Raw genomic sequence first — 27,598 nt, 5'->3', positions numbered from 1 at the left:
TTGAACACTAAGGCAATGCTTTATTCGGGGCTTTTAATCGGTGTGAGTTTGCCAAGATGATGGCAGGATTTGTATTGTGGTGCACCCATAAGCCGCATTGACGGAGGTATTCAAGTGTCTCTATTCTTCTCTTACCTTTCACTGCCCTGCCGTCATCTCCAAAGAAGTACCTGTACTCAAAGCTGCTCTTCTTCGGGTGTAATAAGGGCTTGAAACAGGATGAAGAACCAATCAAAAGGCTGAATTAGGGATAAGAAGCAATGTGAAAGTCAGTTATGTGTAGATCTATGTGACTAGCGACAAAAAACTTGGATGTGGCAAAAGGGTAGAAACGCCCTAATGCCATTCGGTAACTCTAACATTTCCTGACACGATTTTACTCATGGAATCCTTTCTGCTGGCGTGAATTCAATGAATGCAAGTTTTAGGCTTGTTAGTTCTGAGGATTAGCTTTTTCCATCGCCGTACAACAAGGCTTTCCTAAACAGCTGCAAATATCCCACTCACATGTCTCTTAAAGAGGAGGTGAGCAGTAACAAATGCTTGTTCTCTATGTTTTCGATCATTGTACTTGATCTAGCCCTGTGCAATCAACTGCCTAGGATGTTTTGTACCAGAGGGTAGTGTGAGGTTCGGCAATTAGAAGCGTTCACGGCAACTGACAAAAACACCATCGCACTCAGGATTGGCCTGGGTGTATCCTTGCATCGTTAAGAGATGAAACCTACCTACAGGTACGATGAGTAAACCGAGTCTGTCTCTGTATGGTGCAAGCACTGATATTACCATGCAGTCGGGATGCGCGGTTCGGAGAAAACGGAAAGGCTGAAGTGTGGTCGGGCATTTGATCCCGAGTACATCGTGATTGCAAAGGGAGGGGTGAGAGGCGGAGAGTCCGTCAAGCTGAAACTTGGTTCCAGTGCTGAACCCTGTCCAGCCTAGTTGAATAATCAAGTATGACAGGATAGGGTGCAGTAGTTGGAGCTATGATCCTAGCCATTAATCGTTGAGTTCATCAGCGAAAAGGCTGGAGCAATAGTTCCAAAAAACGAAAGGTTCGTTACTTGAGGGCTGATAAAAACTTCTGGATCCAGCTTCCAAAGTGTTGTCAGCAGGATTGAGGCCCGCATACACCACACCACACACGGCTATGTAAGCGAGAAATCAACAAGGCTTTATTTCGTGAAAGGGTACCGTCCAGACCCCAAAGACCAGAGTAATTAGAGAAAGTTTGTCATCCAGCGCGAAGAATAACACGAATGCCTCAAATTTAACCATGGGACTACCATGGTTGTACTCAATAGCTCCTTCCAGAGCATTGATAACTCATGGCCACAACCGCTACCAAGCTTCATACACACGCTCAGGGCGCTTTGGACCTATATGACACGTTCTATCCTCGGTGACTATCCCGAACTCGTTAGATACTACTATCCCTTTCGGCTGTTGTTTCCTATGAAGTGCGGAAAGAGGGCTTTTGAGGTTTTGTAACCTGTAATTCATAATGATCTGCTCTTCGCTTTCAGTGAAGATCGGGTTGGAGGAAACAGTGTGGACCCGCGAGTTGCCAGTCCGACGATCTTGACTTCGGGAGTCCCCGCTTCCGCGGCCGGTGGTTCGGAGGCCGGTCGATGTCTTATAGGCCTTCTTATAATTCTTGGAGTAGTATAAGATGCTGGGCCAGAGGGACTTCATCCACGTTCTGATAAGCGGGAAGATCATGGGAAGGTTCGTCGTGACTACCGCAACGAAGGTCTCTCGTGTCCCCCACTTTCCCGCAAGCTCGGCACCGTTGACAGGGTCCTAGGCACATGTCACTAAACGCGCATAACTCTAAACGGATGATTGATGACTCGGGATGAAACATACCACAAGAACAAAAACGCTCTTCAGGGTCGCACAGACCAAGACGAAAATACCGGCCCCTAGCACGACAGTCGACGCAATCTTCTTGGCCAGGCGTAGAGTTGACTCCCATAACAGAGGAATGGGGATCAATATCAAGTAGATGTCGGTGGAGACGTTTGCGGCAAAGGACGTCCAGACGATGGGCAACGAGACAGCGGCTTGGCAGGAATCTGGACAACCAAGAGTCAGCGACGGCGAACCTTAGACTTTGGCTACGGAAAAGCTTACTTCCAGGATCTGGGCTGATCTGCCAGTACTTGTGGAATGGGATACAAGCTAGGAAGATAGCACAGATAGAGCCGAGAAAGGTTGCAAGAACGAGGCCGAAGCCAATCCATATGCGGATGCGGTATCGTCGACCCAAACCTTGCTGCCGGAGCGTCAGTTGCGCTAGAGCATAGGATGATGCGGGGGGCGGGCAATTCCTCACAGTAAGGCGTAGGTAGAAGACCAACATCGCCAGCTTTAGAAGCCAGATGAGCGCAGAGTAGGTCGCCCATCCGGCAACTTGAATCTTGGAGCCGATGATTCTGTTTGGTCTCAGTGACGTCGTTGGGGAGGGCGTAGAGGTCACTGGATTACCTCAACTCAAACTCTGGATCGTTGGGAGACAAAGCCGCCCGTTTCTCATCAGGCATGCCATTGTTGGCAAGGCCGTGGGCGACGCTGCCAACGCTGTATGCCAAAGTAGACTGAACGGTGTAGAACAGCTGAGCAGATTGGAACAAGCTTGAATTAGCATCGACCTTTTGGGTCCCCTTTGAACCAGTTGGAGCACATACGATAGCAACCCACACTAGATAATCGTCAGCCCGGAAATCCCGAAAGCCCACGGCGTTCGCTCTGGCGTAAGTCCTCAGGATTGTCACGACAACGCCGATCACATAGAGCGTCCATGTCTCGATCGTGGACTGGCGGCCCGCCTCCTCAGTGGCTTCAGCCGCAGCCTGAGCAGCCGGGTCCATGAGGATGGAGAAGGAAATTGATAATTGGAGTATATCAGCTTCTTCGAGAGGGAGAAGGACCTTGGGACAGACAAAAAGTGCCAGAGCAACTGGAATACCAGGCGAACACAAGGATTTTATCGGTGCAAATACTACAGGTATCGCTCAAAGTCCAAAGGAAGCAAACTTGGTCGACGTGGAAAGTCGGGTGTTGAGTCAGGGCCTCCAAGCCAGCCCTGCAGCATCAGTGGTCACTGGATCCGCCAGAGCCGTTGCGTTAGAAATGTAGAAACAGGCTTGAACGTGGCATGTTGAAGCACAGATTCCAACAGCTGTGATCTTCAAGGGGGGGGAGGGGGGGGGGGGGGGGGGGGGCACTTCCACTCCGCCGCTTGACAGACACAAGTTTGCTATGAGAACAGGGACCCATGCGACACCGGCCACAGCATGGACCTACCTTTGAGGTGTGAGGGCGCGAAACCGAGAAAACGGTGTTCGGAAAGCAAAAGACCAAGTCAGGGTCCAGTTGCAAGGGGCTCAAGGATGTATTCAGCATGCTCATCGGACGAAGCCTGGTTACGTAGACGAGTGCGTGACGGGCGCTACTTTGACGATGAGGGTGTAGGAGAGTGTTGCATTCGCCCAACATATGTTTCCTGTTGGTTTTTCTTGATGATCTTGGCAAACAATCTTGTTCCCGATTATGCATACTTGTACGAAGTATCGCGCGCGTCAGACTACGAGTTCGATTGGTTCAAAGCCTCTACGTAGGCAATGCCCGAAGGCATCAAGTCGTCATCACCCTTTAACCCTACCCCTGACCTGAAATGCACCTTTCCACCACCATGAAGGATGCCTGGGCGAAAGCGGCTGGTTTTCCCAGGGCCGATGGAAAACCCCACTTGATTTTTTACTTTACGATAAGGTAACGGCGATCCAGAAGCCGGGTGATGCGATGAGGGGGGACGGGCGACTCACTGGGTCGACAGCGGATCTCTTGTCTTGACTCGTGTCGCCGCCTTAAGAACCGACATAAGCGGTCAAATCTTTCGATCGGCAACCGTGTGATCATCACACTGGAACGGCGATGCTGAATAGACGTACAGAGGATGGACTTGAACTGGAGAAAACGCAGACAGAAACGTGGGTCAGGTTGAACGAATGTTGGATGAATGCCAGAGTGGCCCGAGAGGCGAAGCTTCCAGCCCATGCATTCGGGGGGCGCAGGACCCCGGCATTTAAGGAACCAGTAAGCTCGTATCCCGCGGGGTCTGAAGACTCATTTACATGGAGTCTTGTCCCTGACTTTCCCCAGCTATCAGTTGAATGGGTACCCTGAGCGAAGTATTTCTGCAACGGGGAACGCGACGATACCACTCACCTGGCGAAGCCGTAGCTGCCGCATCACAAGCCCGCACAACTGAGAGGTTAAGAAGCCCATGCTCTTCAGCTTGGATTCGCTGCGAGAGGGGAAGGACGGGGAACGAAGCGGATCAAGAAGTTTTTGAGGCCCATGCCTCCTCTGCTTCGGCCCATAAATGAGTTGCGTTCATTTATCAACCTTCCAATCGGACGGGACTCAGCTCTAGCGGCGAGGGCCCAGAAGCCGACGGACCGCGGCTATGGATTTGGGACACTTCGCCATCCTTCTCCTTTAGACGTTTCGGCCGGAGTAGGCTTGCAGGCATATAGGAATATCGACTGGGGAGGAAAGGAGGTTTTACTACTTTGATCAGACCTGGCGGTGATTCAGTGACGAATGAGCAGGGCCTCTTCCTGCATGCCAACGCCCTGTGAGGGGTTCAAAACGGGAACCGAGATTAGGAATGCAAGCATCGTTGCACTCGGAATACTTGGCTCTTCACCAATCGGCTACTTGTACCACGTCGTGCATGTGCAATAAATAATGGTTGATGAGCTGTTCGTTAACGGCCTCTTCAGACTGACCACCAGACACACTCATCCACGAGGCACGGTCTGTTCGCTCACTACCGTCTTACTCGTCCAAAGTCTGAAGAGATCGAAGCAACGCTTGGACTCGCTTTTGCGGTGCAGTTCTATTCTTAGGTATTGAGAGCTTAGATCTTGTCAAGCCGGCGATCCGACCTGCCGTCCTGTCCCTGCCGGGATGTATCGCCTCAAAATGAAAGTCTTCACAGCTTTGGCTGCGTGGACCGTCACTTCCGCGTGCCTCAACGTTCCTGTTGCCCGCCAACTTCTCGGGGGCATCTGCGCGAGAGATACCGCCGACCTGGGAGAGAGGCTATCCCCCACCGCCAAAATCTACCAGCCAGGTACCGCGGAGTTTATTACGGCCTCGACTCGGTGGTCCAACCTTAATGCACCCAAACCCAATCTTGTCGTTGTCCCTGGCACCGAGAATGATGTTGTTGAGACTGTAAGCACTCTTCTTCATGCCCGTGGCACTCTTTGTAGCCACGCCGGAGAGTCCGTCCGGTGGCTAGCTAGGTGCCGACTGACCGTTGTTCAGGTCAAATTCGCCAACGAGAAGAGCCTACCCTTCCTCGCATACAATGGCATGCATGGCGCTATCACAACGCTCGGTAAAATGGAGAGCGGTGTCGAGATCTACATCAACCAGTTGAGCGGCGTCGAGGTTGCATCAGATGGGAAGACAGCCAAGATTGGTGGTGGCACCAGATCCAAGCTTGTCACTGACACGCTCTGGGAGGCTGGGAAGCAGACGGGTGAGTTCTAGATGGCTTCATCTCAGTATTACCTGGCGGTAGTTACTCACAAATGCTGCAGTGACAGGTACGTGTGAATGCGTCAGCGCTCTCGGTCCATCGCTAGGAGGTGGACACGGGTGGTTGCAGGGCCATCACGGCCTCGTGGCCGATCAATTTCTTTCCATGAACATTGTGCTGGCCGATGGAACCCTGCGGACCATCAACGAGACCTCTGACCTCTGGTGGGCCGTCAAGGGCGCCGGCCACAACTTTGGCATTGTGACCTCGGTCGACGTCAAGATTTACGACATTGAGCACCGTGATTGGGCGGTGGAGACTCTCATCTTCAGCGGTGACAAGGTCGAAGAAGTCTACCAAACTGTCAACGACCATCTCCTCAAGAACGGTACTCAGGCCGTCGACGTTATCAACTGGTCCTACTGGCTCAATAACCCTGACGCAGACCCCGAAAACGTGAGTTGATCTTGTTCTAAAAGTTGCCCTGATATTGTTTTAACGATAGAAGCCTATCATCTTGTTCTGGATTCTTCAGGAAGGTGTCACCACCGTCGACCCGGTTTACACAGAGCCTTTCCGCGACATTGGCCCTATTTCCTCAACCCCCGGTGCCGGAACTTACCTCGACCTGGCTGCGTGGACCGGTATAGCGCTCGATTCGCCTCCTTGCCAGAAGGCTGGTCTGAACAACCCTCGTTTCCCCATCTACGTTGAGTCGTACAACGTCGAGGCCCAGCGCAAGGCTTACGACCTGTTCGCATCCTCCGTCAAGGGCGCCTCCCCATTCAGCAACTCGCTCTTCATGTTCGAGGGATACTCGGCTCAGGGCGTGAAAGCGGTTGAGAGCGATTCAACGGCATTTGCTTACCGCGGCGATAACCTGCTCTTCGCTCCTCTCATCACCTACACCCCTGGCGGAGCGGAACTCGACCAGCAGGCCGCCATACTGGGCAACCAGCTCCGGGACATTATTCATGAGGGCAGCGGACGCTCGGAGAAACATGTCTATCTGAACTACGCCTTTGGTGACGAGTCACCAAAAGAGTGGTACGGCAGTGAGCAATGGCGACAGGACCGCCTCAAGGCTTTGAAGGCGAAGTACGACCCCAATGGCAGGTTCAGCTTCTACGGCCCCATCGCTTAACACTTCAGAGCCATGAAGACACTTGATTGTTTATAGCTACGACGGTATTGCGATAGTACATAGCATGTTATTCGTACTGGTTGTCAAATGCTATTTGCGCACATACGCTTGCCCAACACTACTGTGACATTTCAGTTATGCAATCGTTGATGACTAGAATGGAATACCAAAAGCAAGTAAGCAGTGGTGACAAAATTTGGTAACTGGATAAGAAGAATATCAAGGCCTCTTTCTATGTCCCCGTTCTCGTAGGCAACCCTCCGTGTCACCAGGGCTACTCTTTTGGTAATCTTTGCGTGTCAGGTTGCAAGAGATATCAGGATTGTGAGGTGAGAAGTACTGTTAAAGGTAGAACATTGTTGTCAGTCTCGGTTCATATGACAGAATGTGGTTATTCCGTCGGTGCAAAACTACTTGATGCGGTGAGCTGAAATCTTCATCAGCTGACTAATTTCCAGAGTTTCATTGAGTAAAAGTTCCATAATGTTCGTAGCTAAGCGGGAGGGCCCGCCAGTTTGCATTTCCTTGCTGGCCAATCTCAAACGAGCCCTCGTAAACCACGCTGCCTTGGCGACAGGTAAGCAGTAGTCTTTAATGAAGGACACCAGAAATCAACGGTGAGATTCTCGGTAAGAGCAGCATTTAGAAACAATAGTTTTGAATTCCCCTTTTCGTCTCAACCTAGATTGGTACCTGTTCTTTCCACCCTGTCCAAGCACACCTCACGAGCAGGTTCTGGTACATATGAGGTCCTTAAACAGAAGCCCAGAGAAGCTATGCGTGATGGTGGCTAGTTGAGCGCTTCCCATTGGAATTGAACCGTAAATAAGACTACCTTGCGAGTCATGGATTCAAAATTCGCAGTTCTATTAAAGCAATAGGGACCTAATCCTCAAAGGCTGCAAGGAGCTTTGTTGCTCAATACAAGCAAGACAGTTCATTCACCCCTACTATTCAGTCTTATTTATTTTATTGTTAAATTTAACTTTATATCACAAGATACAGCATCTGCTCCTTGAGAGTCCATCTCTGTAAGGCAGCATGCATTGCTGCAGGCATCTGGTCCAAGTCCAAGCACTTGCCTAACCAACGGGATGCTAATTGAACTGCATTATTCCAGTAAGCCGATGAGACGCTGACTTTCATCTCAATCTGTCTTAGTCCATGTTCGTATTTGGAGTTGGATTCAAGGGTTGTCAGCCGGGCTTCCTTTCGTAAATAGACCATCTCAAGGCGCCAAAATATGACCTGCCTTAGCGAATGAAATCGAACATCTTACTCTAGACTAAAGCAAACAGACCCTCATCGGAGGCCACAAATTTAACATCTTGTATACGATCAAAGACTTCTTACTGGCTTGGTCTGGCTCGTACAAGTAGTTTGCGTAGTGCATGGCTGTCGGTTCTGACTCTTGCCAGAGTGACGAAGGCGCGCGATTGGAGAGCATAACGGATGCCTGAAGACACTTTGAGGACATTAACCTAGCTTTCTATGCCATCATGGAAAGCCTGACGTTTATAAAAGGGAGACCAAAAGCCCATTTGAGAGTTAGAATTTCCTCATCAACAAACATCACATCAACAACTTACTTCAACACCACACGCAAGTCACTTCAGCTCCCCCCTTTTCAGAATGCAACTCTCTACCCTCATCTTCTCGGCTGGCCTCATGGCTTCTGGTAGCGTCCTCGGCGCTCCTGGCGCTGTTGCGGAGCGTTCGACCGTCGCCGAGTCCATCGCCAACGCCACCGCACTCGGCGTGGACGTGTACGGCAAAATTCCCGCGGATGCCGTGAGAGTCTCTGACGGCTCCTACACCGCCGAGCCGGGCTCACAGGCTTGGGCTTGGATCCGTGCCCAAATCGACCTCCCCAACACCCTCGAGACCCGAAACGAGATCGAGAACAGGGCCGCCCTCGAGAAGCGCCAGGCTGCCAACATTGGCATCGGCATGTTTTCTCAAGACTGGTGTAAGTCGTTCCTCCTGACTGACAGATCTCTTCTTCCTGTGGCTTTTCTGACAGTCTATTCGATACAGGTCAGGGAAAGGCCGCGTGGTTCGACAACGCGGGCTACAACATCCACCACATCAGTCACGACAACATGTTCAGCGTCGGCATCAGCTATCGCGGGCTCCGCAGCAACGAGCAGCTTGACTTCAGCAAGTTTGCCAACAACGACCTGTGCGGAAAATACGTCTTCACCGCTGGACAAAACACCCCGGGTAAGTTGTCAGCAGTGTTCGAGGTTGGATTCACGTGGCTAACCCCGGTTCCAGTTGGTTGCTTCAACTCCCAGCTCATCAACTGCTTCCATCTTTTCCAGAAATAGACGACCAGCCCAACTGGCAGACCATTGTTGGCATAAAACGAGTTCATTGAACCTCTCTAGGGAGAATCCCTCATACTCGGCTTGCAAATTCAATGGATTCAATCGCCCACCCCTTAGCTTCTATGTCACTCATTTGCATTCTGAAGGATTGATAGTCCGTCAATTTGCGTAGCAATAGTTTTTATTTTTTTAAATCAACCCCGATTACATTTTTTCGTCGCTTTTTGGTACAAACTACCGCACCCCTTTCCTGCCGGTTTGTACTATCCTCGTGTTCGAAAGAGTATGGTCGAATCTTGCTGGAGATCAAGTTATCAAGTCTATATCGTCGTGGGAGATCATTGTAAGATGGCCAACATGACGCCTGGCACTCAAGGAAAGCCGAAAAGTAGAAAACATATCTCTCAGAAGCCTCTGGTATTCAATGGACCGACTGCGCATCAGGAGGTGATCTGAAGAACTACATTGGTTGTGCTAGGCAATACTATGGGTACCAATCACTGACTATTCTTGACTTATCATGTCTGATGCCCCTCGGTGCATTTGTATCTATTGCTGTCCTTATCTCGTCACCGAAAGCCGTTCGTATCCCACCTTGGTTTTGATTAGTCGCAGGACGAAGTCATGATTCTCACTAAACTCTCACACAGGGTGAAGAACCGTAGAAAACGCATGCTTCCTCGACCAAATGTCTTCCATAATCAGCATAAAAATGCCGGCGGCACCAAATGACGTGCAACCCGTTTTTTATTCAAATCAAAATAGATCCCAGGTTGCACAGCATGAGCGTTGGCCAACGATGCAGACTAGGGCCGATGAAACAGTCATATTGACGCCAACCTCATATCATGTTCCTCAACTGTCGGGAAGGGGGCATGTTTGGCGACATGGTACATCATACAAGGTAGTTCGGTCGCCCGCCGCTCTCGAAAACTTGGGTGTCGTGGTATCTCTCTGTCGTCATCTACATCCGGATCGCCATGCCCCTATTGAGTCCCGCGGGTGTTGCATCTTTTCAGCTCCATGGCACTAATGCACTAAACGCAAATATTTAGAGACATCATCCTTCACGCTCTTCCTTCCCGCGCACTATACAGCAACCCAAGGCTGCAAAGATCCTTGAAACCGGAGCCGGGACCAGCGACCACCCATGGGAACCGACATGTCGCAGATTCCGAGACCCATGATCGAGGTAAAGGGGGCCGTCTCTTTCCCCAAAGAGGACCGACTTGCATTCCCCGGATCCCGTCTTCCTGCATATCCTAGCGTCACAATCCACAGCCTCGTCTCTGGGCTAGTTGGAAAGGGGGGTGGGGGGGTGTCTTTGCAGGGCCAACTATCCAAACGGAATTGTACCTGTCCCGATTTGCCTAGCTGCAGATGTGGCAGAGACATACATATGGCAGGAATCTGGGCAATCGACGTTACGCCCGTCTAGCCAGTCCACATGCGAAACGGACCCCATTATGGACTAGAAAGAGCCACTGGTAAGAGCGGGCGCCACAAGACAACGTTATCAAGCCTCAGTTCTTCGCTTGTGGTCCCCTTCTCGGGGATGGTACATGTCCAGTTCTGACTGAAGATGCTCTCCAGCAGAAGCACGGGAATATCAAACTCGATATCTTCTGCGCTCGTGAGGCTCTTGACAATGCACTCATTGAGGATGGTCGTAGGTTGCCAGTTAGGCTGATCATTTCAACCCTGACAAAAGCGCCTGGTCGTCGCCTCCTGAAAAGCACGCGGAGAACTATAGAAATAAGCCAAACGATAGCTTGAGTAGAGCCTCGAAGTGCCTCATCCGACACAAATCGACCGGTTCATGTCTTGCTGCCCCCATCAAAACACGCACTACAACCAACAGTCGAAACCGAGTGGCCAAGCCCAGCCCAGCCCGTGGTGAAGGCCAAGCCACCAGGAGGCATCCGCACGATTTACCCGTCTTCCATTCCACAACGAGTCCCCTTGTCCCATAGATGCTTGCCGGTTGAGGCCGGGTTCTGGACCTGCGAAAGCCTTACCGGCCGATGGCGCCGCATGTCTCACTATGTCTCTCCACAACCCCTGCTACTGCACAACTTTGCCTACACCACCCTTCCCGCTCGTTTCCGCGAGCCTCTTTGGGCAGACACAACCACACATCCTTATACAGGCTCTGCGTCATAATCGAGGTCCCGAACACGTGGAACCGGCACACCCCCCTCCTTACGCCTTCATCCGGGCTCCCCCTGTTCTCTTTCCGATCGGGAATGCAGGACAGATGAGACAACGCGGTGTTGAGTTGCCCTCGGGGGTTCAAAAACATCTCAAATTGCATTCTTCGGGACCGAGAATACCACCCCCCCATGCCGTTTAAATCAACCCTATCTCAGTGTCTTTATCCCAAGACATGAGAGTGTTGTAGAGTACTTGCTGCGCACACCTCTCTCGACGGCCGCCCCCCCCTCCCCTCCCGATGTTGAAAAAAAGCAATGTTATCAAATTAGAGTTGAGTCCATCTTGTCGGCTGCGCTACTCAGTTGAGCCCCCGCCGCTAAGTATCGACACCCCCCCCCCTTCTCAGTCTCCTCCTGGTCCTCCCCCCAGAATCAACAACACCACTAGCATTGTTATCCCGACGCGACGCGTCTTCATGGGTTCAGGCACGACGCACAGTCCGCAGGCCCAAGGTAAACACAGGACAGGTAGGCGGCCAAGAAATTCCCGGGATCAAGGGGCAGATCTTACCAGGTTTGCGGGAAAGACGAGGCACGGCCTATCGCCCACCTTGCCCACGGCTGCCGCCGCCACCTTGGGTCTCTCGTCCGAGCCCAGACGCGTCGTCTCCGAGCTCTGGCGAGGCGTTTGTTGATGGCGTCTGCCAATGGCATCTGTCAATGGCGTAATCTGAACCTGACCAACTTGCGAGCTAGTGGTGCCTCCCCTCCTACAACCTCTCATATCTCATATCCGTTAAACCCGCTGAGCCACGCGAGGCAACATTGCAGATACGAAGAAAAACCAAGAAAATCGACAGAGGCAAGCAAAGGCCCTCTGTCGTCTCCCCCAGAAGGGGCTTGCTCTGCGAGCCGTGGCTGAACACTGCTGAACAAGCGTGAGAAAAAACCAAATATCGCGAGGTCTCGCGCGCGAAACCCAGGCCAAAATATGCTCTGTCACTTATCATAATCCCCATATTCTTGGAGAGTTTCGGGGACCTTTGCCCTTCTTCTCTTCCTCACGAAGCCGCCACAGAGAGAAAGCCCCATCGGTCGCTCCTGGCCCTCCTTTCCCCGGTTCTTGAGGCTCGGGGCTAGAAGCAGCTGGAGTCCAGCGCGGCGCCGCCACGAGAACGGCGGGTCTCTCCGCCGCGTTTCAGCGACGGCATCGCGAGCTGTTCTCCTAGCCGCAAAAAACTCGGGAAAGCTTTGGTGTTTTGTTGTTATTGTCTGACCATGCTGCAGTCATCCTCTGCAAGATGGAAACAGAGGGAGAAGATCGTTAAGGCCCTCCCAGAAGAGGAAGCCTTAGCTAGCAGCAGCGGCGGCCTCTGCATGCGGGGCAGATCGGAAGTCCCCTGCCTGACAGTTGACTCGCATGTGACGGCAAGGGAGAACAGGCCGGGCCTCGATCTCTGTCATCGGGTGCTCTACGTCGTGCACCGATTAGCGAGTCTAGACCCGGATGACTTGCAGGAGCAGCAACGCCAATGTTCTACTTTGGTAACACTTCGATAACGAACCGGAAGCAGATGATTGCACGATGGGCTTTTGCCGGCGGTGCTGAGGGTTGGATATAGCACTGTCCCAGTGTCTTCGCCTTCCTGTAGTGCGGCCCATTAGTCGATGCGATGGCGTCACAGTGGCAGCAGTCGGATAGTCAGTCAAGTACTTGGATAAAGACTTGCGGATGCGAAAGTACCTGCCTACGCTTGCCTACGAGTCCTTAATGGATCTCGCGGAGTCCCTCGTCCGCTGTCCAAGAACAGTCATCGAGACATACCGTTCGTCACACAGAGTCAACAGAGCAAAAAGTCCACAAAGCGCATGTCCCAACTCGGACCAAATGTCATACAAAGCCACTCGGAAAATGCCAAATTGGAGGAGCACCGCCGCAATCACCTTTTGCCATATACGTCCGTAGCCAGGAGGTCTGCAGGAAACAAAAACGACAGGACAGGAAATGGCGGACCGGCCGGGGGGGGGGGGCACATATGCGCGGAGAAAAGGGCGCGTTTCCAGTAAATTAACGCCCGATCGAATCCCGCCAATGGCCGTTACCAAATCCCGCCTGCCGACCCCACCTCTCCTCTATCCCTCCTTGTCCTGACAATGACATCGGGGCTTCAACCCCGGGATCGGGTGCGGCAGTCAAACCCCGCATCGTCCGGCAGTCCCCACGTGAAGTTGTCCAATATCTCCTCGAATCCCGTGCGCCCGAGGCCATGCCGGGGGTTCCGGTGCGCCAAGTGATGCCGGCATCTACAGTAAGGAGCGCTGCTGCGCGTTGTAAGTCATGTAAGCGGCGCAAACGAGCAGTGGCCTGGGAACACTCCATCTTGAGGCTCGTTCAGCTTCGGCGGGTACCCATATCTATAAGTCATGCTCAAAGACCCCGTATCAGGCTGAGGGATCCAGCAGTCACTGAGTTCTTTTGAGGGATATTGTCAACTCGTCTAAACTTCATCTTGAACGCCCCAGTAAACTTTATACCCCCATGTCGTCTTAACGTCTGGTTGTCCACGGCCCCAGTTCTCCGTCCCATAGCCGGGATCGCCTGATTCGTGGTTCCCTAAACTCCCGAGCAGGATGGATCTTGCTGGGGTACAGCCATGACACTCCAGGAACCGCCAATGAAGGCCCGTCACCTGACATAAGCCCGATGCCACCTTATACGCTTGTATCGAGACGGGATATGATCATCATACGAACTGGAAGCCATCCCATGAAGCTTATGGGGAGGGGGGGCACAAACACTCTCGTGACCTCCCTCTCCAAGTCGGCTGGCGCGAGTCGGTTTGGGGAACGCTGGTGTCGAGGGCCGGCGGGTTTGAAGAGGTTATTCGTGCGGATATATCGAGGTTCCCACGTCGACAACGACGTTGACATGACGAGACTCTCGGTGACACTGGGGGGGGGCCCGGCGGAAAATTAGATGAACGATGAAGAAGGGCAACTAGGTGACATCCAAGCCAATAAAATCAATTTGGACGTACGACAGCGTCGCAATAACCGCACATGGAGCATGTATAAAAAGTAGTGATCGCCGCTGGCAACAGACTGCTCTCATACGATCCAAGCCCGTTCATCTTTACCTTCACCCGGCCTCTCCCCGTTATAATAACCCTCAGTCTCCGTACCGAGTCCCCCCGCCCGCGGCCCAGTCACGTCACGCCCCGTCCCGTCATCATGAAGCTCTCCGCCGCCCTCGCCCTCCTACCGGCCCTGGCTCTCGCCACGCCGACGCCGACGGTCGAGAAGCGAGCCACCACCTTCTGCGACCAGTGGGGCTCCGCCGTCACCGGCACGTACACCGTCTACAACAACCTCTGGGGCGCATCGTCGGGCACCGGCAGCCAGTGCACGACCCTGACGGGCCTGTCCGGCAGCAACCTGCAGTGGTCGACGACGTGGTCCTGGTCCGGCGGGCAGTACAATGTCAAGTCGTACGCCAATGCCGTCGTCAACATCAGCAAGAAGGCTCTGAGTGCGATCGGCAGCATCCCCTCGACCTGGAATTGGAGGTGCGTCTTGTGATCTCTCATACTGTCTCTCACTTACACTTATCTTCACCCATACTCGCCCTCACTCTCATACTCATCCTCACTCTCATACTCATCTTGTTCACAATTATATCTCCCTCAATCTCTCACCACAAGTCGCCTTTGCCGGACTAACACTGCCCAGCTACTCCGGAAGCGGCCTCGTCGCCAACGTTGCCTATGACCTCTTCACCTCCTCGACGGCCTCGGGCGCCCCTCAGTACGAGATCATGATCTGGCTCGGCTCCCTCGGCGGCGCCGGCCCCATCAGCGAGACTGGCAAGACCATCGCCACGCCCACCGTCGCTGGCCGCACCTGGAACCTCTACAAGGGCTCGCACAGCCAGATGACCGTCTTCAGCTTCGTCGCGCCCAGCAATGTGCAGAGCTTCAGCGGCGACCTCAAGGCCTTCGTCACCTACCTCGTCAACAGCCAGGGCCTGCCGTCCTCCCAGATCCTCCAGAGCATCGGCGCCGGCACCGAGCCCTTTGTCGGCTCCAACGCAAAGTTCACAACGACCGCCTACACTGCCTCGATCTCTTGAGTCACGGGGCTGTTTCTTTCTAGATAATCAAATGCTCTTGTCTGCTGTGTGTCGGCCGCCCCATCCTGACTGTCGGGGCTGAGACAGACTTGAGTGGGAAATGGGCTCATCTTGTCTCAAGGCTTTCCTCTTCTGCCCTCCCTATTTTAACATTCATTGTCACTTATTCCAAAACAAGTATATATATCACAAATGACCAAACTTCGAGTCCGCATGTTAGGACTCAGACGACACGCGAATGCGTTGAAAAGGGCAGACCAAAGTGAGAAAAACAAAATACCTATCGCCAATAACCGGGCGCTCGATAGTGTGCCATGCTCTGCTGGGCAGAAACCTCAAGACTACCCGTCCAGAAACAATGCTGCGGCCTCGTGGGCGCTGCCACGCCCTCAACGGCGGCGTGCGCCCTCTTCGCGGCCTCCCAGTCCGCCCTGGTCTCGATGCGGAACTTCTTAACTGCCTCTAGAACGTCCCGCATTCCATCAAGGTCCGTCGTTCTAGGTGGTTTCAATTCCGGCGGCATCACGATGGCGTCCCACGCCGCGTGGAAGAGGAGCACTCCCTCTGGGACGCCTGCTTCGATGTGCGCTCGCGTCGCGGGTCCGACTCTGTTTCTCAGGGACGGGTGCATCACGAGCTTCATGTACTCGTTGATGGCACGGTTGGCGCCCAAGATACCGGGCCCAACCCAGACCTCCAGGTCAATCTCCCGCTCGCCCCAGGTATCTTGGTAGCGCAGGTACTCTGCATTTGCCTCCCCGTGAGGAAACCCTGCCAAGCGGCCCGCTGCGGCTTGGGCGAGCTGCGCAGCAAAATGAGTACCTCCTGACGCTTGCTTTTCCGTGGCGGCCTCAACGGACGTATGGGACTGGGGCCGCCGTTCGTCGCCAAAGAAACTGAAACCCTCGCCCTCGTCCATCTCCATGAGGCCTTGTGCATCAAGGTCATCCACGGATGAGAACCCAGTGGGATCCTCGATCGGGTCGGCCTCGAATTCCAAGCGGATGTGACGCAAACCGCGGAGCAATACGGGGCTCCGCCGAGACAACGAGCCAGCGGTCTCCTGTATCGCGTGCTCCTGTAGCCCTGCGAGCTTGAGAAAGCGCAAAAGCTTGTCGATCAATGGGCCAGTAGATCGCCGCGGAGTGTTGGTCAGAGTCAAGGAAGTCAGTCGTGGATTCATGTCCGGCTCGTAAGCTGTGGGGAAGGCCGTCTCCGATCGTTCCCTGATGACTGTTTCGGCCAGCCATAGACGTGCCATGGTTGATAGGCCATGGGCCTCGAGCGTCGGGATTTGGGTTACCAGCGAATGATGAATGCGCAGAACGCGTAGGTTGGAGGAGAAGACGGGTCGGAATATGTGTGCACAACCCAGAGCACCTCGCAACTTCATGTCACCGGGCCATGGGAGGAGGCGCTGCTTGGCAGCAGACCCATGGGCTACGGGGTGGAATAGCGGACCACCGCAAGACAGCTCTTGTAGTTGGCCTTGCGAAGTGCGTATCAGCCTCTCCAAGCCCGATGAAGTGACCCGGTTGTCTGAGAGATGCAGATGCGTGATCCCGGCAGGTGCAGTGCAGACGTCGAGATACGGCACGTCGGACCAGTCAGGCACTGGCTGATCCATGCTGCCCGCTATTGCGGCCTTGACATGGTCCGCGCTGTCTCGCCTCAAGGGGGTTCGGCCATTGGTTCGGACTGCTTCATCCTCCTGCAGAATCCGACTTTCATCGGCAGAGTAGGCGGGGGCATCGACGAAGTGCCGCTCCGGGTGGCTGAAGGTTCCGCTCCAGTCGGATTCCTGGATGGACATGAACCGCCCGTAGGCATCGTTGCCTTGGCCATCAGAGACAAGTCTGCCTTCGGTCATGTACCGGGACTGGGACCTCAAAGACGGGCCACCGAAGCAGAGTGTGGCAAGCTGGTCGACAGCACTGTCTGTGATGTTGTTTTCGCAAACGTCCAAACTCCACAGCGAACCTCTGAAAGCCTTGAAAAGAGTAAGAGCAAGTGCGTCGTTGATCTCTCGACGCCGCGCTTTGAGGATCTTCAGGCGGGTCAGATTGCGACGTCCGTGAGCTGCCAGCACAAGCGGCTGCAGGGAGCCTGGCAGCCCGGAGACGTCGAGATAGACGAGGTGCTGGAGCTTGTCCGATAAGAAGAAGTCGTTCGGCAGCTGCGTTTGGCAGTGCGCGATGCTCACAACCAGCAGGCCTTGGCCGAGGTCAGACAACGTAGTGGTTTCTGGCTCAGACGACAGGGTGGCAGTCAGAAAGGCCGGGTTTGCCTCGACGTGGCCGTCCAAGAGGATGCATCTCAGATTAGGGAGTAGTTTGGGCAACCTGCGCAGAGACTCAGGTATTGTTCTCGTTCCATTATCAGACGCGAAATGGGCAGTGTCTTTGGCGAAGTCGCGGAAGTCGAGGGTGGTGATCAGGGCCAGGGTGGACTGACGCACGCGCTGCATGCGATTGAAGACAAAAGCGAGGTACCATTCCAAGTCTTGACTCACCAAGATTAGCAACCGTAGTTAGCGATCCATCATACACAGGTAGGTAAGTAGGTAGGTAGGTAGGTAGGTAGGTAGGCAGTTGACCGGATGTGGGCTGAGACAAAACGAACCGTCGCTGGGATGCAGTCCAAGGCGTCGAATGGCGACCAAAGGGTCGTTCCAGAGGCGGGGGGCGAAGACGGCGTAGAAGCGTCTGTTTACAGAACAAAGGCTCGTAACGTCCTTGTCCTCGATGCATGGTGCGACGAGTTCGAGCCAGTCGAGTCTGCTGACGGCATCTTGATATGAGGGTAGCGAGGTCATGCCTGCGACAGATATTGAGATGGGGTTGTTTGCTTTCGCCTGTGTACAAATACACCGAGATAGACTGCGTAAATTTCCGAGACCAGGTTCATTCATTCATTCACTCATTCATCCATGCGCGACTAGGTGTTAGCAGACGATGAAACGGTTTGTTCTGGCATCCCGTCGTTTGTGGGGAGCTATGTCGGCCGCTGAAAAGGGTGGCGATGTCGACAAACAAGAGCCGAGATGCGTTTGTTTCTAGAACCAATCGAGTAGTACAGCACTGGGACGATCAAGCAGATGCCCGTGTTCAGAAGCGACCAGGGCCTGTGGTGGATAGACAAGTAGGTAGGTGTGTGTGAGCAGGGTCAGTGAGACGAGGTGAGGCGAGGCGAAGTGAGACTGGGTTACTAGAAACCAGTGGTGTGAGAAACTTGGGGTCAGTCGATGGGAGAAATGAAGACGAAGGAGGCCCCCGTTCCAGTGAACACGTAGATCGAACGATGTTGAAGAGTTAGCAACAAGTGATGCTAACGAGCAGCGACGCGATGATGTGCGGAAGAATGACGCAGGAATGGGAGGCGAAGCTGGAAGCTGGACAGCACAGCCTGACAGCCTGGATGCGCCGAGAATGACCTGCAGCAGATCGCTCAGCGCCCGACGACAGTGGCAGTGGATGTTTAACGTGATTGTCATCCGTCACTTTCATATTGTGTACCTGTGCGACCTTAAGAGGGACCACCTTGGTAACGTACCTTAGTCATCCGTCACTCACCAAAGTACCTGAGCTAAGGTGCGTGCAGGGTAGGTTGCTCTCCACCAAGGTGGATTACCTAAGCCCCTGGAGGTGAAATACCCTGAGGACAGTGTACCTAGGTAGTTACGGACGATACCTCAACAGAAGGGACGAATCCTCGGGTACGTACCCAGGTTGGTGCCTCGAAGGATTTCCCGGTGCGTCGCCTGTTATCGGACGGCGAAAATCGCGAGAAGCGACATGGCAGGCCGGCAGTTCCCGTAGCCACCGGAGAGCGCGTGGCCTACCCCGGCCGGTCATGATATACCCGAGGTACACATAGCACACAGCGAGCGAGGGCAGGAATAGACTTCGATAGGGCCACTTTTCGCCCGAGTAAGTCACCAAAAAAAAAACTGACAGATGACGAATTGCGGAGGGGTTCGGATGCAACGAAACGAAATACGAATGTCTGTTTCTAGGGACGGAAACAAGGGTCTTTTTCACCCCCCAGCCACCTGGTAAGGGCTCATGATTCGGAGCTGGTGCCCCGAGGACTCTTTGCCTCCCGGGCCAATGTGGGTCATTGGCGGGTCCCGCTCCGCATGCCGAATACGCCGGCCCCCGGTCGTCAACCCGGCTCCGCTTCCCTTCTCCCCCTGCGGTGCGGTGCACGGCGCACCCAACGGTTTCCCGCCCCCATGCCCGTGCCGCCCGTCGAAACCCTCATCCTCACCCTCGTCCACTTGCTTCCCTTTTTTTCTCAACCATTTTCATCCTGCTCTCCCCCGGACCAATGCCACCCCACGACACACCTGGATTGTGTTTCAAGTGATGACATCTGATATAAACAAGGGGATGCCGCTGAGCTGATGCTTAGTGTACTGGTTTCCAGGCCTCAGACCGCCATGCCGTTGATGCTCCCCCCTCCCTCCCCAGGCCCAGCTAGCGCTGCCGCCATAGAATATTCCAAACGAACATGGGGTTATCCACACACTCAAGTGAACATGGGGATGCTCACAATGTGACCGTTCTTTGCTTGCTGGGTGGTTTCCACGTGGACTCTTCCCGGAGATGAGCGACCATGTCGGCCCAGAGCAGCTCGACTCGACACGTTCCCTCAGCGACAACAAGAATCGAGACCGAGGGCAGGGCTGTCACTTGGTCTCGTGCTCCATCGCCTGTGTGAGGCCAACCCACATCGATGCCCTGCACAGGTTGCCCATGGCCATGGGTAGCTGCAGCACGCCGCCAGATGGCGCAGCTGCCCGAATCGAGTCCGACCAGCTGCGTGCCCGCCGGCCCTGACAAATATCATTGTCCTGCATGGCGCGCGTGCCTGGCCCACTGCGGCTTGCCCGCGCACAGCGGACATTTACCACCATCTTCAGTGGCATCGCATCGCATCCATCCCCCTCTAACCCGCAGTAGTCAGAACAGGGTAGCCCTCCCCTTCCCCGACAACACCCCCCCTTGAAGCTTCTTTAGGGCCTCAGGTGTCTGGACCCGGGAACACGGTCAAGATTGACAGGGCCGTCGTCGGCTCGTTGCGCAAAGGGCACCAATCTACCGCCACCGCTGCAACGCTCAGGCCCTTCCCAGTCCAATAAACGTGGTCACCTTGCTGCGCTACCATACCCACCACCAACCACTGTTGGACCTGGACCGCAACTCACGGACGGATGACCCTTCAACAGCTCTCTCCCAACAGGCGAGTACAGATTGCCAACACGGGAGCGAAGGGTGGCCCAGTCAAGATTTCAAGGCCAAGCAAGTCAAGGCATCGTTCAACGAGGAAACGCACCGTTACGTCCGTAGCCACGAGAGGCTCCTCGTCCCACTCGAGAAATATCTCCTACTCCTCCTCCTACTCCTCCTCCTACTCCTCCTCCTACTCCTCCTCCTCCTCCTCCCTCCCCTGGGCTCCATTGCACAGCAGAGCATCACGGCAGGTTCGTATGCCGTGCAGGCGTCTTCGGTCCGTCTCTCCTTTCAATTGCGAATCCGACCGAACATGTCACCACTCGCTGATTGGGCATTCCCAAAAAAACCCCAATGCCCCCAAAAGTCAAGGTCGAATCTCCAGTTACACGACATGAGGCCGCGCGCGCGATACCCGGCCGTCATTGACCAAAAAAAGTCGTTTGAAACATGCCAGACGGGGAACCCCCCCCCCGGTCGTCCTGCGTCAGTCCCCCTTTGTTTCTCTACTGCCATGTCCTGTCAACCCTTTCTCTTTCTCCCCCTGTCCCTGGAATCCCAAAGCCCCTACCATGCCATCATCACATCACCCATAGCCAGACTATACCAAGAAACTTCCCCCCTAGATTCCAGAGTTGTCGCCCCCTTCCTCCATCACTCCCCTGGCGCCCATCTCGCTACCCGTCAATATTCCCGGTTCGTGCGGAAAGTTTATACTGATGACGGGAGCTTGCCCTGTACGGTAGCATGGGAAGAGGGGACAGGCCGGTAATAGAAACGAAGAAAAAGAAGAAGAATATGAAAAGATTGGCCCCGGCCGGCCTGTACCACGCGCGCTGTTTGCTGCCCCCCCTTGATGATTATCGATAATCCCGTCCCGCCGACTCATGTCCATCGTCCCATCCATCCCCTTCAGTAATGTGCCGCGCGGTACAGAGCGAAGGGTGGAAAGGGAATCTGGATTATGGCTCGTCGGGCTGCCTGTCGAACTTTGCCCTTTTCTCCCCATCAGGACTTTGATGTGCCTTGGAGACCACGCCGGATCCAAGACATTGGCCCCCCCCGGCGGGGGTCGCCCTGCTCCACTCACTGTCAGGTCGGGAGGGTGGAGGGGGGGCTTTTACGTGCGGTAGGTCCCGCTTCGGCTCGCTGTATTGGTCGTCTGGGATAATCGGTAATGTCACTCACTTACTCGAGACGAGGGAGGAGTTCGCCTCAGCTTGATGTGCCTTCCTCGTTCGTCCAAAGAATGCAAACGCCTTGCCAGGGAGCATCGTTGACTTGTCAATCGATTGTCGATGAACAGGCCCGCCGCAGCACGTCAATGGCTGCCAGAAAGAATGGACGATCTTTGGCTTAGACAAGCTACGCAAGGGCAGCTGAAGTCGGCCAAAGAAGGCCGACATTCCTCGACACATTGTTGGTGGTGCATGCAAGAGACTGGCCACTGAATCGGATGTTTGTATGAACAGCGACCACATGACAGTATTCGTCATGTAAGTCTCTTGTTTTTTTGTTGGACTCTCTCGCCGGTTCCTTGCTCTCTGTCCGGGGGCAGTAGTATCAATCTATCTCACCTCAGCGTGAGTGAGCATTTCTCTCTTGTCATCCTCTCACTCGGGCTATTCTGTACAGAGACTCCGTCCACCCAATGCCGCCCCCTCCCTGGTTTTCGCCAATGATCCTTGGTTAGGTACACTAAGACAGTTGGCCTCTCCTCGCTCTGTTGACAACCGCAGCCCCCCACTCCTTTGGTATGCTCCTCCGTCGGCCCTTTTTAATATGTAAATCTTGGTGTGTGTGTGTGTGTGTGTGTTTGTTTGCCCTGTAGCAGTGATGAGAAATGCAAGTAAACGTCCGTTGCGTGAGAGAGAGAAAACACAGAGAGGACTCAATGCCACCACCACGTGGACAGCATGCATCTCTCTCTTTGACATTTGAAACAAAAGCATCGATCCTCCCCCACCGAGAAACCCCATAGAGAAAGACCTGAAGGCGAATAGAAGAGTGAGAGAGAGAGAGAAAAAAAGCCGGTTATAAAATGCAAACGGTTTGCCAACGTGCGCCCATTTTTTCGTGCAACAGAGAAATTATTACAGTTTTTTGTTTGGTTTCCGCCGGCTGGTGTTTGCCGGGGGAGGATCCTTTGATGGACCGGGGCCAAGTGAGGAGGACGACGACGAAGAAGACGAGAGAGGCATCCCCTCCTCGTTTGCAAGGATCGTCCAAGTTTTTCTCCCCCCCCACCCTCTACCATGCCGACTCGATGAGTGACTTGCGCGGTTGAGAGTTGTCTTGGAAATGCGGACAGGCGTCAGACGTAGAAGAGGGAGGAGAGCAGAGAGATTGCCGCCGGGATATGGGTCTGAGTTCCCGACTTGGCATCGTCGCCCCTCTTTCTCGGCCGCAAAACCCCAGCCCGTGCCGCGTTTGATTTGATATTCCATGCCCATGCTCTCCCCTTCCACCCCCCCTGGTCGTCATGTCTCAGACAACCCCAGCAGCAGACAGCGAGAGACAGACAGGCAGACGCAGGACCAAGCAGCAAATCACCTCGTCAGTTCTTGTTGCTGGAGGTACTGCTGGGGCTCGAGCTGGTGCTCGTCTTGACGCGCTTGCGGCTCTTGCTCTGCAGGCACATCTCGTCGTACAGCTTGGCCGCCCTCTCGTTGTAGGGTGTCCTGCTGCTCTTGCCCTGCTTGTGGAGGAGCAGGTGCGAGACGAAGTTGTCGCGGCGCTCCTTGAAAACATGGTTGCAGTTCGTGGCTGGGCACGTGTACAACTCAACCTCCTTCTCGTGGGTTCTGTAGGTGGAATTGTGTTAACATGGCTTGCTCCCACACGTCACAAGGGCTGCTGAAATAGGTTGCCTTACGCTTTGAAATGACGCTTGAGGTGCTCCTTTCTCTTGAACGTCTTGGTGCAGTCGGGATAATTGCACTTCTCCCTCCTCGGCGCGACGTGGCGCACCTTGACGGAGCCGCAGTCAAGGACGGAGCCGTCCTGGTTGACTTGGATCGACCTGAGCTGTCTCAGTGCCTCCATATCGTTCTGGTTCTTCTGGAGGGCGAGCGTCTTGCGCTGGACTTCGGCGAAGAGCTTGCGTCTGGGGTCCTGGCGATACGCGGCAGCCGAGGGGGGCGACTGGAGGGGCGAGGGGGAGTGGGTGGTCTCGCGCTTGACGTTGCCGCCGGTCATGGAGTGGAGAGGGGAGGTTGAGGGTGTGGATTCGTTCCCGAACATCATGATGGGACTTTCGCTGCTGCAGGACCAGATGTGTGCGTTGCTGGGGGTGGAGTTCGCGGGGCCGCGGTGTGGTGTAGGCATCACGAACGGCGACGAGCTGAGGTCCTGCGGCAAGGAGTACTGCTCGGCGTGATGATGCTGGTGGTGGTGTTGTTGCGGTTGGTGGTGCTGCTGGTTTTGCTGCTGGTGTTGGTGGTGGGGCGAGGACATGGCGGGCATGCAATGGGAGTTGAGGGTGACGTGAAGCATCATGTTGTAGTCGAGGTTCTCCATGGCGTAGGCCGAGCTCTGTCTCCTCGACGGCGTAAGGGGAACAGTCGGAGCGAACTGCATGGGCATCTGGATCTCGACCTTTTCGGGCTTGTGAAAGTAGCCCTTGTTCTCTTGTGCAGGGCCATGGTCGAAGGAGAAGGAGCTCTGGGAAGAGAAGGAAGAGTCGAAGTCGATGCCGGAGTGATGGTCGTGAGGTGTTGAACGACCGGAGCGAGGAGTGAAGGGCCCGTTGGGGTCGTAGACGGACGAGGCGGCCGAGAAGCTCGGTGTTGTGGTGCCGCAGCTGACGGAGCCGTCGAAGGTGAAGCTGGCTTCAGGAGCGAAGGAGTCCATGATGCTTTCAATGGAGTGGTCATGCTCCTGTTGCCAGAGGTGCTGGTGCGACATCATTGTGAGGAGAGCGGGTTGTTGTGTTGTTGATTGTTGTTGCAACTGCTGGCTCGCTGGTGGGGGGGGACAGGGCGTGGTCGTTATGAAGAGGGAGCGAGTTGTCCGGTTAAAAGTAGGATGAAGAATGATGGGATAATGGGAACGTTCCACAGATGAGCAGCTCAGGCAGTGTTATATCGTGGGACGGAGGGGGGGACGGAGATGAAGATGACGCCCCTAGATCAGTGATGGACAGGTCTATCCTCACAAAATTGGGAAAATAGTGTCATCAATACACCAGTTGGAAAGACAGAGAGCCCCGTATAGGAATGTATCGAGTTCCGAGTACGTGATAGTGGAGGTGGAGTGGAGGTGTGGGAGGGAGAGAGAGAGAAAGCCGGCAGGGGTGTGTGGTTGGAAAGAATGGACGCGGAGGAGGGAGGCAAAGAGGCTCTAATCTCTTATTGGATCCACCTCAAACGATCTATGGGTGAAGTTGGGAGACAGGGACAAGATAGAAAGAGCGAGAGAAAGATGCAGAGAGAGTATGTGTGTGTGTGTGTGAGAGAGAGAGAGAGAGGGTCCAGAGCAAAAGAGTCTTGTCTCTCGGGAAGGGCCCAGTCCAGTTCGGTCCAGTCTGTTTCGTCGTCCCTGAGAAACAATGAGACGATCGCCCGGTCCATGAACGCGACCCACGTACATATAGGTGTCAGATCAAAGGATAAGCTGAACCAGGTACGGTGCTCTGGGCGGCTTTAGCTGGTGATCCAAACGCTCGAGCCAGTGCCTCTCTCTCTCTCTCTCTCTCTCTCTCTCTCTCTCTCTGTCTGTCTGTCTGTCTGTCTGTCTGTCTGTCTGTCTGTCTGTCTGTCTGTCTGTCTGTCTGTCTGTCTCTCATACTCTACCTCTGCTTGAGCCGGGATCCTAGGCGAGGAAACAAGGCAGACCTTTGGGGCGTATGCATGCCTGCAAGGTCCCTGGCTGAGAAAAAGCAGAGCCGAATCTGGAGCAGCAGGCAGGATACGTAGCACACAGCCGGGATGCTCGCGTTTGGGTTGCTGCTGCTTAGGGAGGGGGGGTTGGATGACGGACCCCGGTAGCCATTCGTCAAGAGCTGGACACAGACTCGCAGTCCCTACTCTATCTTGGGTTTTGCAGTTTGGCGTGGCATGGGCTCTATCTACCCTTGTCTGGGCAGGGGGGGCGTGGAGGGTAGGGAGGTGGGAGGAGTCGTGGTGGTCGAGTCAACTCTCGACTGGGGTTGACTACGACTACGGTTCACGGCCGAGGGAAGTGGGCTTGCCAGGCACCTGGAGACTCGGGGAGCCGGGGGTCTCGAAGAAGGAAGAGTACCTGCATGAACCGCTTGGGGGCCTACCGTGGATCGTGAGTTAGGTGAGTAGTGGTGAGTAGTGGTGAGGTGTGGTGGTGGGGAATGACAAGGGGTTGGGGGCATACACTCTAGAGAGCCGCCATTCTCCGTCTCTCTTCGCCTACGGTCTGCCAGATTTGGACGTCCGAGCAGGCGAGACAAGCAGTAGACTGGCTCTGGTGAGCCCGAGGGAAGCAGGGAGGCTGGAAAGTCCCCATCATCATATGTGGTAGAATAACGCGTCTCCGATGTCGAGTACCAAGAAGGGTGCACGACAGAGCGAAGACAAATGCAGTAGTCAAGGTGGTGGTGGTGGGGTTCGGAGACGGAAGATACGTAGGCAGACAGACCACTTGGGGCTTGCAAAAGGGGAACGGGAGGCCGAGAAAGAGACAGACGGGCAGGCTACTGGGCTGCCATGTATGTCTTACAGTCTGCTGTCTGTGTGAATGTGTGTAACGCTGGGGAATGGAGACACGCCTGCGATGGAATGGAAGACTGATAAGTTTTGCTACGTACGGGGGCTCAATGGCCGAGAAATGGGCCAGCTGGAGTGTGAGACATCAGGCACAGGCCCCCTTCAGTCTACTTTTAGGCGCCCAGCAATCGGATCTCTCTCGCTCACTGTCGCTCTCTCTTGAATAATGCATTTGAGACACAATGTAGAAAGTGAGATGTGATGAGGGGACTAAAGAGAGCATAAAGCGCTGCACGGCGATGAGGGCGAAAAGCAAAAACCCAACTGTCCGGCGCTGCAATGCCCTCCCCCCCCTGTCAGATCCCCGGTCACTCCCATCCCGGGGGGGGGGGGGGGGGGGGGGGGGGGGGGCGCATCACACACACAGTGAACTCGGAGACGAAGAATGACTAGAGAGGGCTGACGTAGCTTACAACAGGGCCTGCATAACTGGCTGGAAAGGGCGCATGGCTAGCTGCTGTGGCTCAAAATTTCGTTATCCTCTTCGTGCTGTAGTGTGTAGAGGGGAAAAAAGAGGCGCTGAAACAGGGACGATGCAGACGCAGATGAGAGATGTGCAAAAAGCAAACGTCAAGCAATTCTGAAGGAGACGGACTCGAGACCAGCGGGGGACTAGAACTGCGAGAGGACCAAACGAGCAAGACGAGCCCGGAATGTGTATGGTAGAGAAAGCCTCGCGGCCATCGGCGCTGCGGGCTGAAGGGAGAGAAACAGAGTGAGAGAGAGAGATATTGTGTGAGAGACTGGGTCGAGCAGCAAGGCTCGAGTCGTTTGCTTGGCCAATACACTGCAGTGACTGACTGCACTGCTGCGAGGTCAAGGTTATCGGTTGTGCTCGGAGAAATGGTGTCTATTACAATCGAAAGGAAAGATGGGGAAGCATTGAATTGCGAGAGAAAAGAAAGTCCGTGGGGAATTCAGCTTCTCTTTCAACCAACCAGCGAGAGGTGAGCCAAAGAGCTGAATGTGTGCTCATCGCGATTGATGATGCTTGACGATGATCCATCACCTCATTGGTTTCCAACTCATGTATGTGTATGTGTGATGGTGTGTATGTGCCTGTGCCGTCTGTGCCTCTTCATCATGGGGAGAGTGAGAGAGAGTGTGTGTCTGTATGTGAGTGAGATTGAGTAGCGAGAGAGTTTTGGGAGCAGGGGGGAGGAGGGTGAAGGTGGGTGATGAGAGGGGGGGTGTTTGCTTAGGTCATCCTTCTACCCCCCAAATCCTCCCATTCAGAGGCTCAGAACACTCCATACACTCACAATGGGAGAGAACCCTTGGCTGACCCTCCCAAAGTACAGTACAAGTCG

The 27,598-nt window shown here is 54.4% G+C and overlaps 8 protein-coding genes across 8 annotated transcripts; 5 read left to right on the top strand and 3 right to left on the bottom strand.

Moving 5' to 3' along the window:
- Positions 1-1,341: 1,341 nt before the first annotated feature.
- CH63R_10783 (Kinesin-like protein) lies at positions 1,342-2,873 on the bottom strand (the record flags this gene model as incomplete). The annotated part of the gene is made up of 5 exons (XM_018305757.1): positions 1,342-1,803; positions 1,870-2,078; positions 2,137-2,438; positions 2,491-2,618; positions 2,691-2,873. 5 exons carry the CDS (start codon positions 2,871-2,873, stop codon positions 1,342-1,344), a joined length of 1,284 nt encoding a protein of 427 aa, XP_018155181.1.
- Positions 2,874-4,980: 2,107 nt separating this feature from the next.
- CH63R_10782 (FAD-dependent oxygenase) lies at positions 4,981-6,704 on the top strand (the record flags this gene model as incomplete). The annotated part of the gene is made up of 4 exons (XM_018305756.1): positions 4,981-5,250; positions 5,344-5,560; positions 5,622-6,016; positions 6,066-6,704. The coding sequence occupies 4 exons, from the start codon at positions 4,981-4,983 to the stop codon at positions 6,702-6,704; spliced, it is 1,521 nt and encodes a 506-aa protein (XP_018155180.1).
- A 1,632-nt stretch (positions 6,705-8,336) lies between these two features.
- Positions 8,337-9,034, top strand: CH63R_10781 (Amidohydrolase; the record flags this gene model as incomplete). Its single annotated transcript, XM_018305755.1, has 3 exons — positions 8,337-8,673; positions 8,742-8,927; positions 8,982-9,034. 3 exons carry the CDS (start codon positions 8,337-8,339, stop codon positions 9,032-9,034), a joined length of 576 nt encoding a protein of 191 aa, XP_018155179.1.
- Positions 9,035-10,196: 1,162 nt separating this feature from the next.
- Positions 10,197-11,197, top strand: CH63R_10780 (uncharacterized protein; the record flags this gene model as incomplete). The annotated part of the gene is made up of 3 exons (XM_018305754.1): positions 10,197-10,301; positions 10,556-10,703; positions 10,896-11,197. The coding sequence occupies 3 exons, from the start codon at positions 10,197-10,199 to the stop codon at positions 11,195-11,197; spliced, it is 555 nt and encodes a 184-aa protein (XP_018155178.1).
- A 3,221-nt stretch (positions 11,198-14,418) lies between these two features.
- On the top strand, positions 14,419-15,316 carry CH63R_10779 (Glycosyl hydrolase family 12; the record flags this gene model as incomplete). The annotated part of the gene is made up of 2 exons (XM_018305753.1): positions 14,419-14,753; positions 14,917-15,316. 2 exons carry the CDS (start codon positions 14,419-14,421, stop codon positions 15,314-15,316), a joined length of 735 nt encoding a protein of 244 aa, XP_018155177.1.
- Positions 15,317-15,596: 280 nt separating this feature from the next.
- CH63R_10778 (Leucine rich repeat domain containing protein) lies at positions 15,597-18,227 on the bottom strand (the record flags this gene model as incomplete). Its single annotated transcript, XM_018305752.1, has 2 exons — positions 15,597-17,818; positions 17,939-18,227. 2 exons carry the CDS (start codon positions 18,225-18,227, stop codon positions 15,597-15,599), a joined length of 2,511 nt encoding a protein of 836 aa, XP_018155176.1.
- Positions 18,228-19,923: 1,696 nt separating this feature from the next.
- CH63R_10777 (uncharacterized protein) lies at positions 19,924-20,157 on the top strand (the record flags this gene model as incomplete). Its single annotated transcript, XM_018305751.1, has 1 exon — positions 19,924-20,157. The coding sequence occupies one exon, from the start codon at positions 19,924-19,926 to the stop codon at positions 20,155-20,157; it is 234 nt and encodes a 77-aa protein (XP_018155175.1).
- A 2,950-nt stretch (positions 20,158-23,107) lies between these two features.
- On the bottom strand, positions 23,108-24,459 carry CH63R_10776 (C2H2 finger domain-containing protein; the record flags this gene model as incomplete). The annotated part of the gene is made up of 2 exons (XM_018305750.1): positions 23,108-23,354; positions 23,426-24,459. The coding sequence occupies 2 exons, from the start codon at positions 24,457-24,459 to the stop codon at positions 23,108-23,110; spliced, it is 1,281 nt and encodes a 426-aa protein (XP_018155174.1).
- Between the last annotated feature and the right edge of the window lie 3,139 nt (positions 24,460-27,598).

Source organism: Colletotrichum higginsianum (assembly GCF_001672515.1).
Source record: "Colletotrichum higginsianum IMI 349063 chromosome 7 map unlocalized unitig_7, whole genome shotgun sequence".
NCBI lineage: Eukaryota > Fungi > Ascomycota > Sordariomycetes > Glomerellales > Glomerellaceae > Colletotrichum > Colletotrichum higginsianum.
Note: the sequence above shows the minus strand (reverse complement) of the source record. Positions and strands in the feature narration are given on the sequence as shown.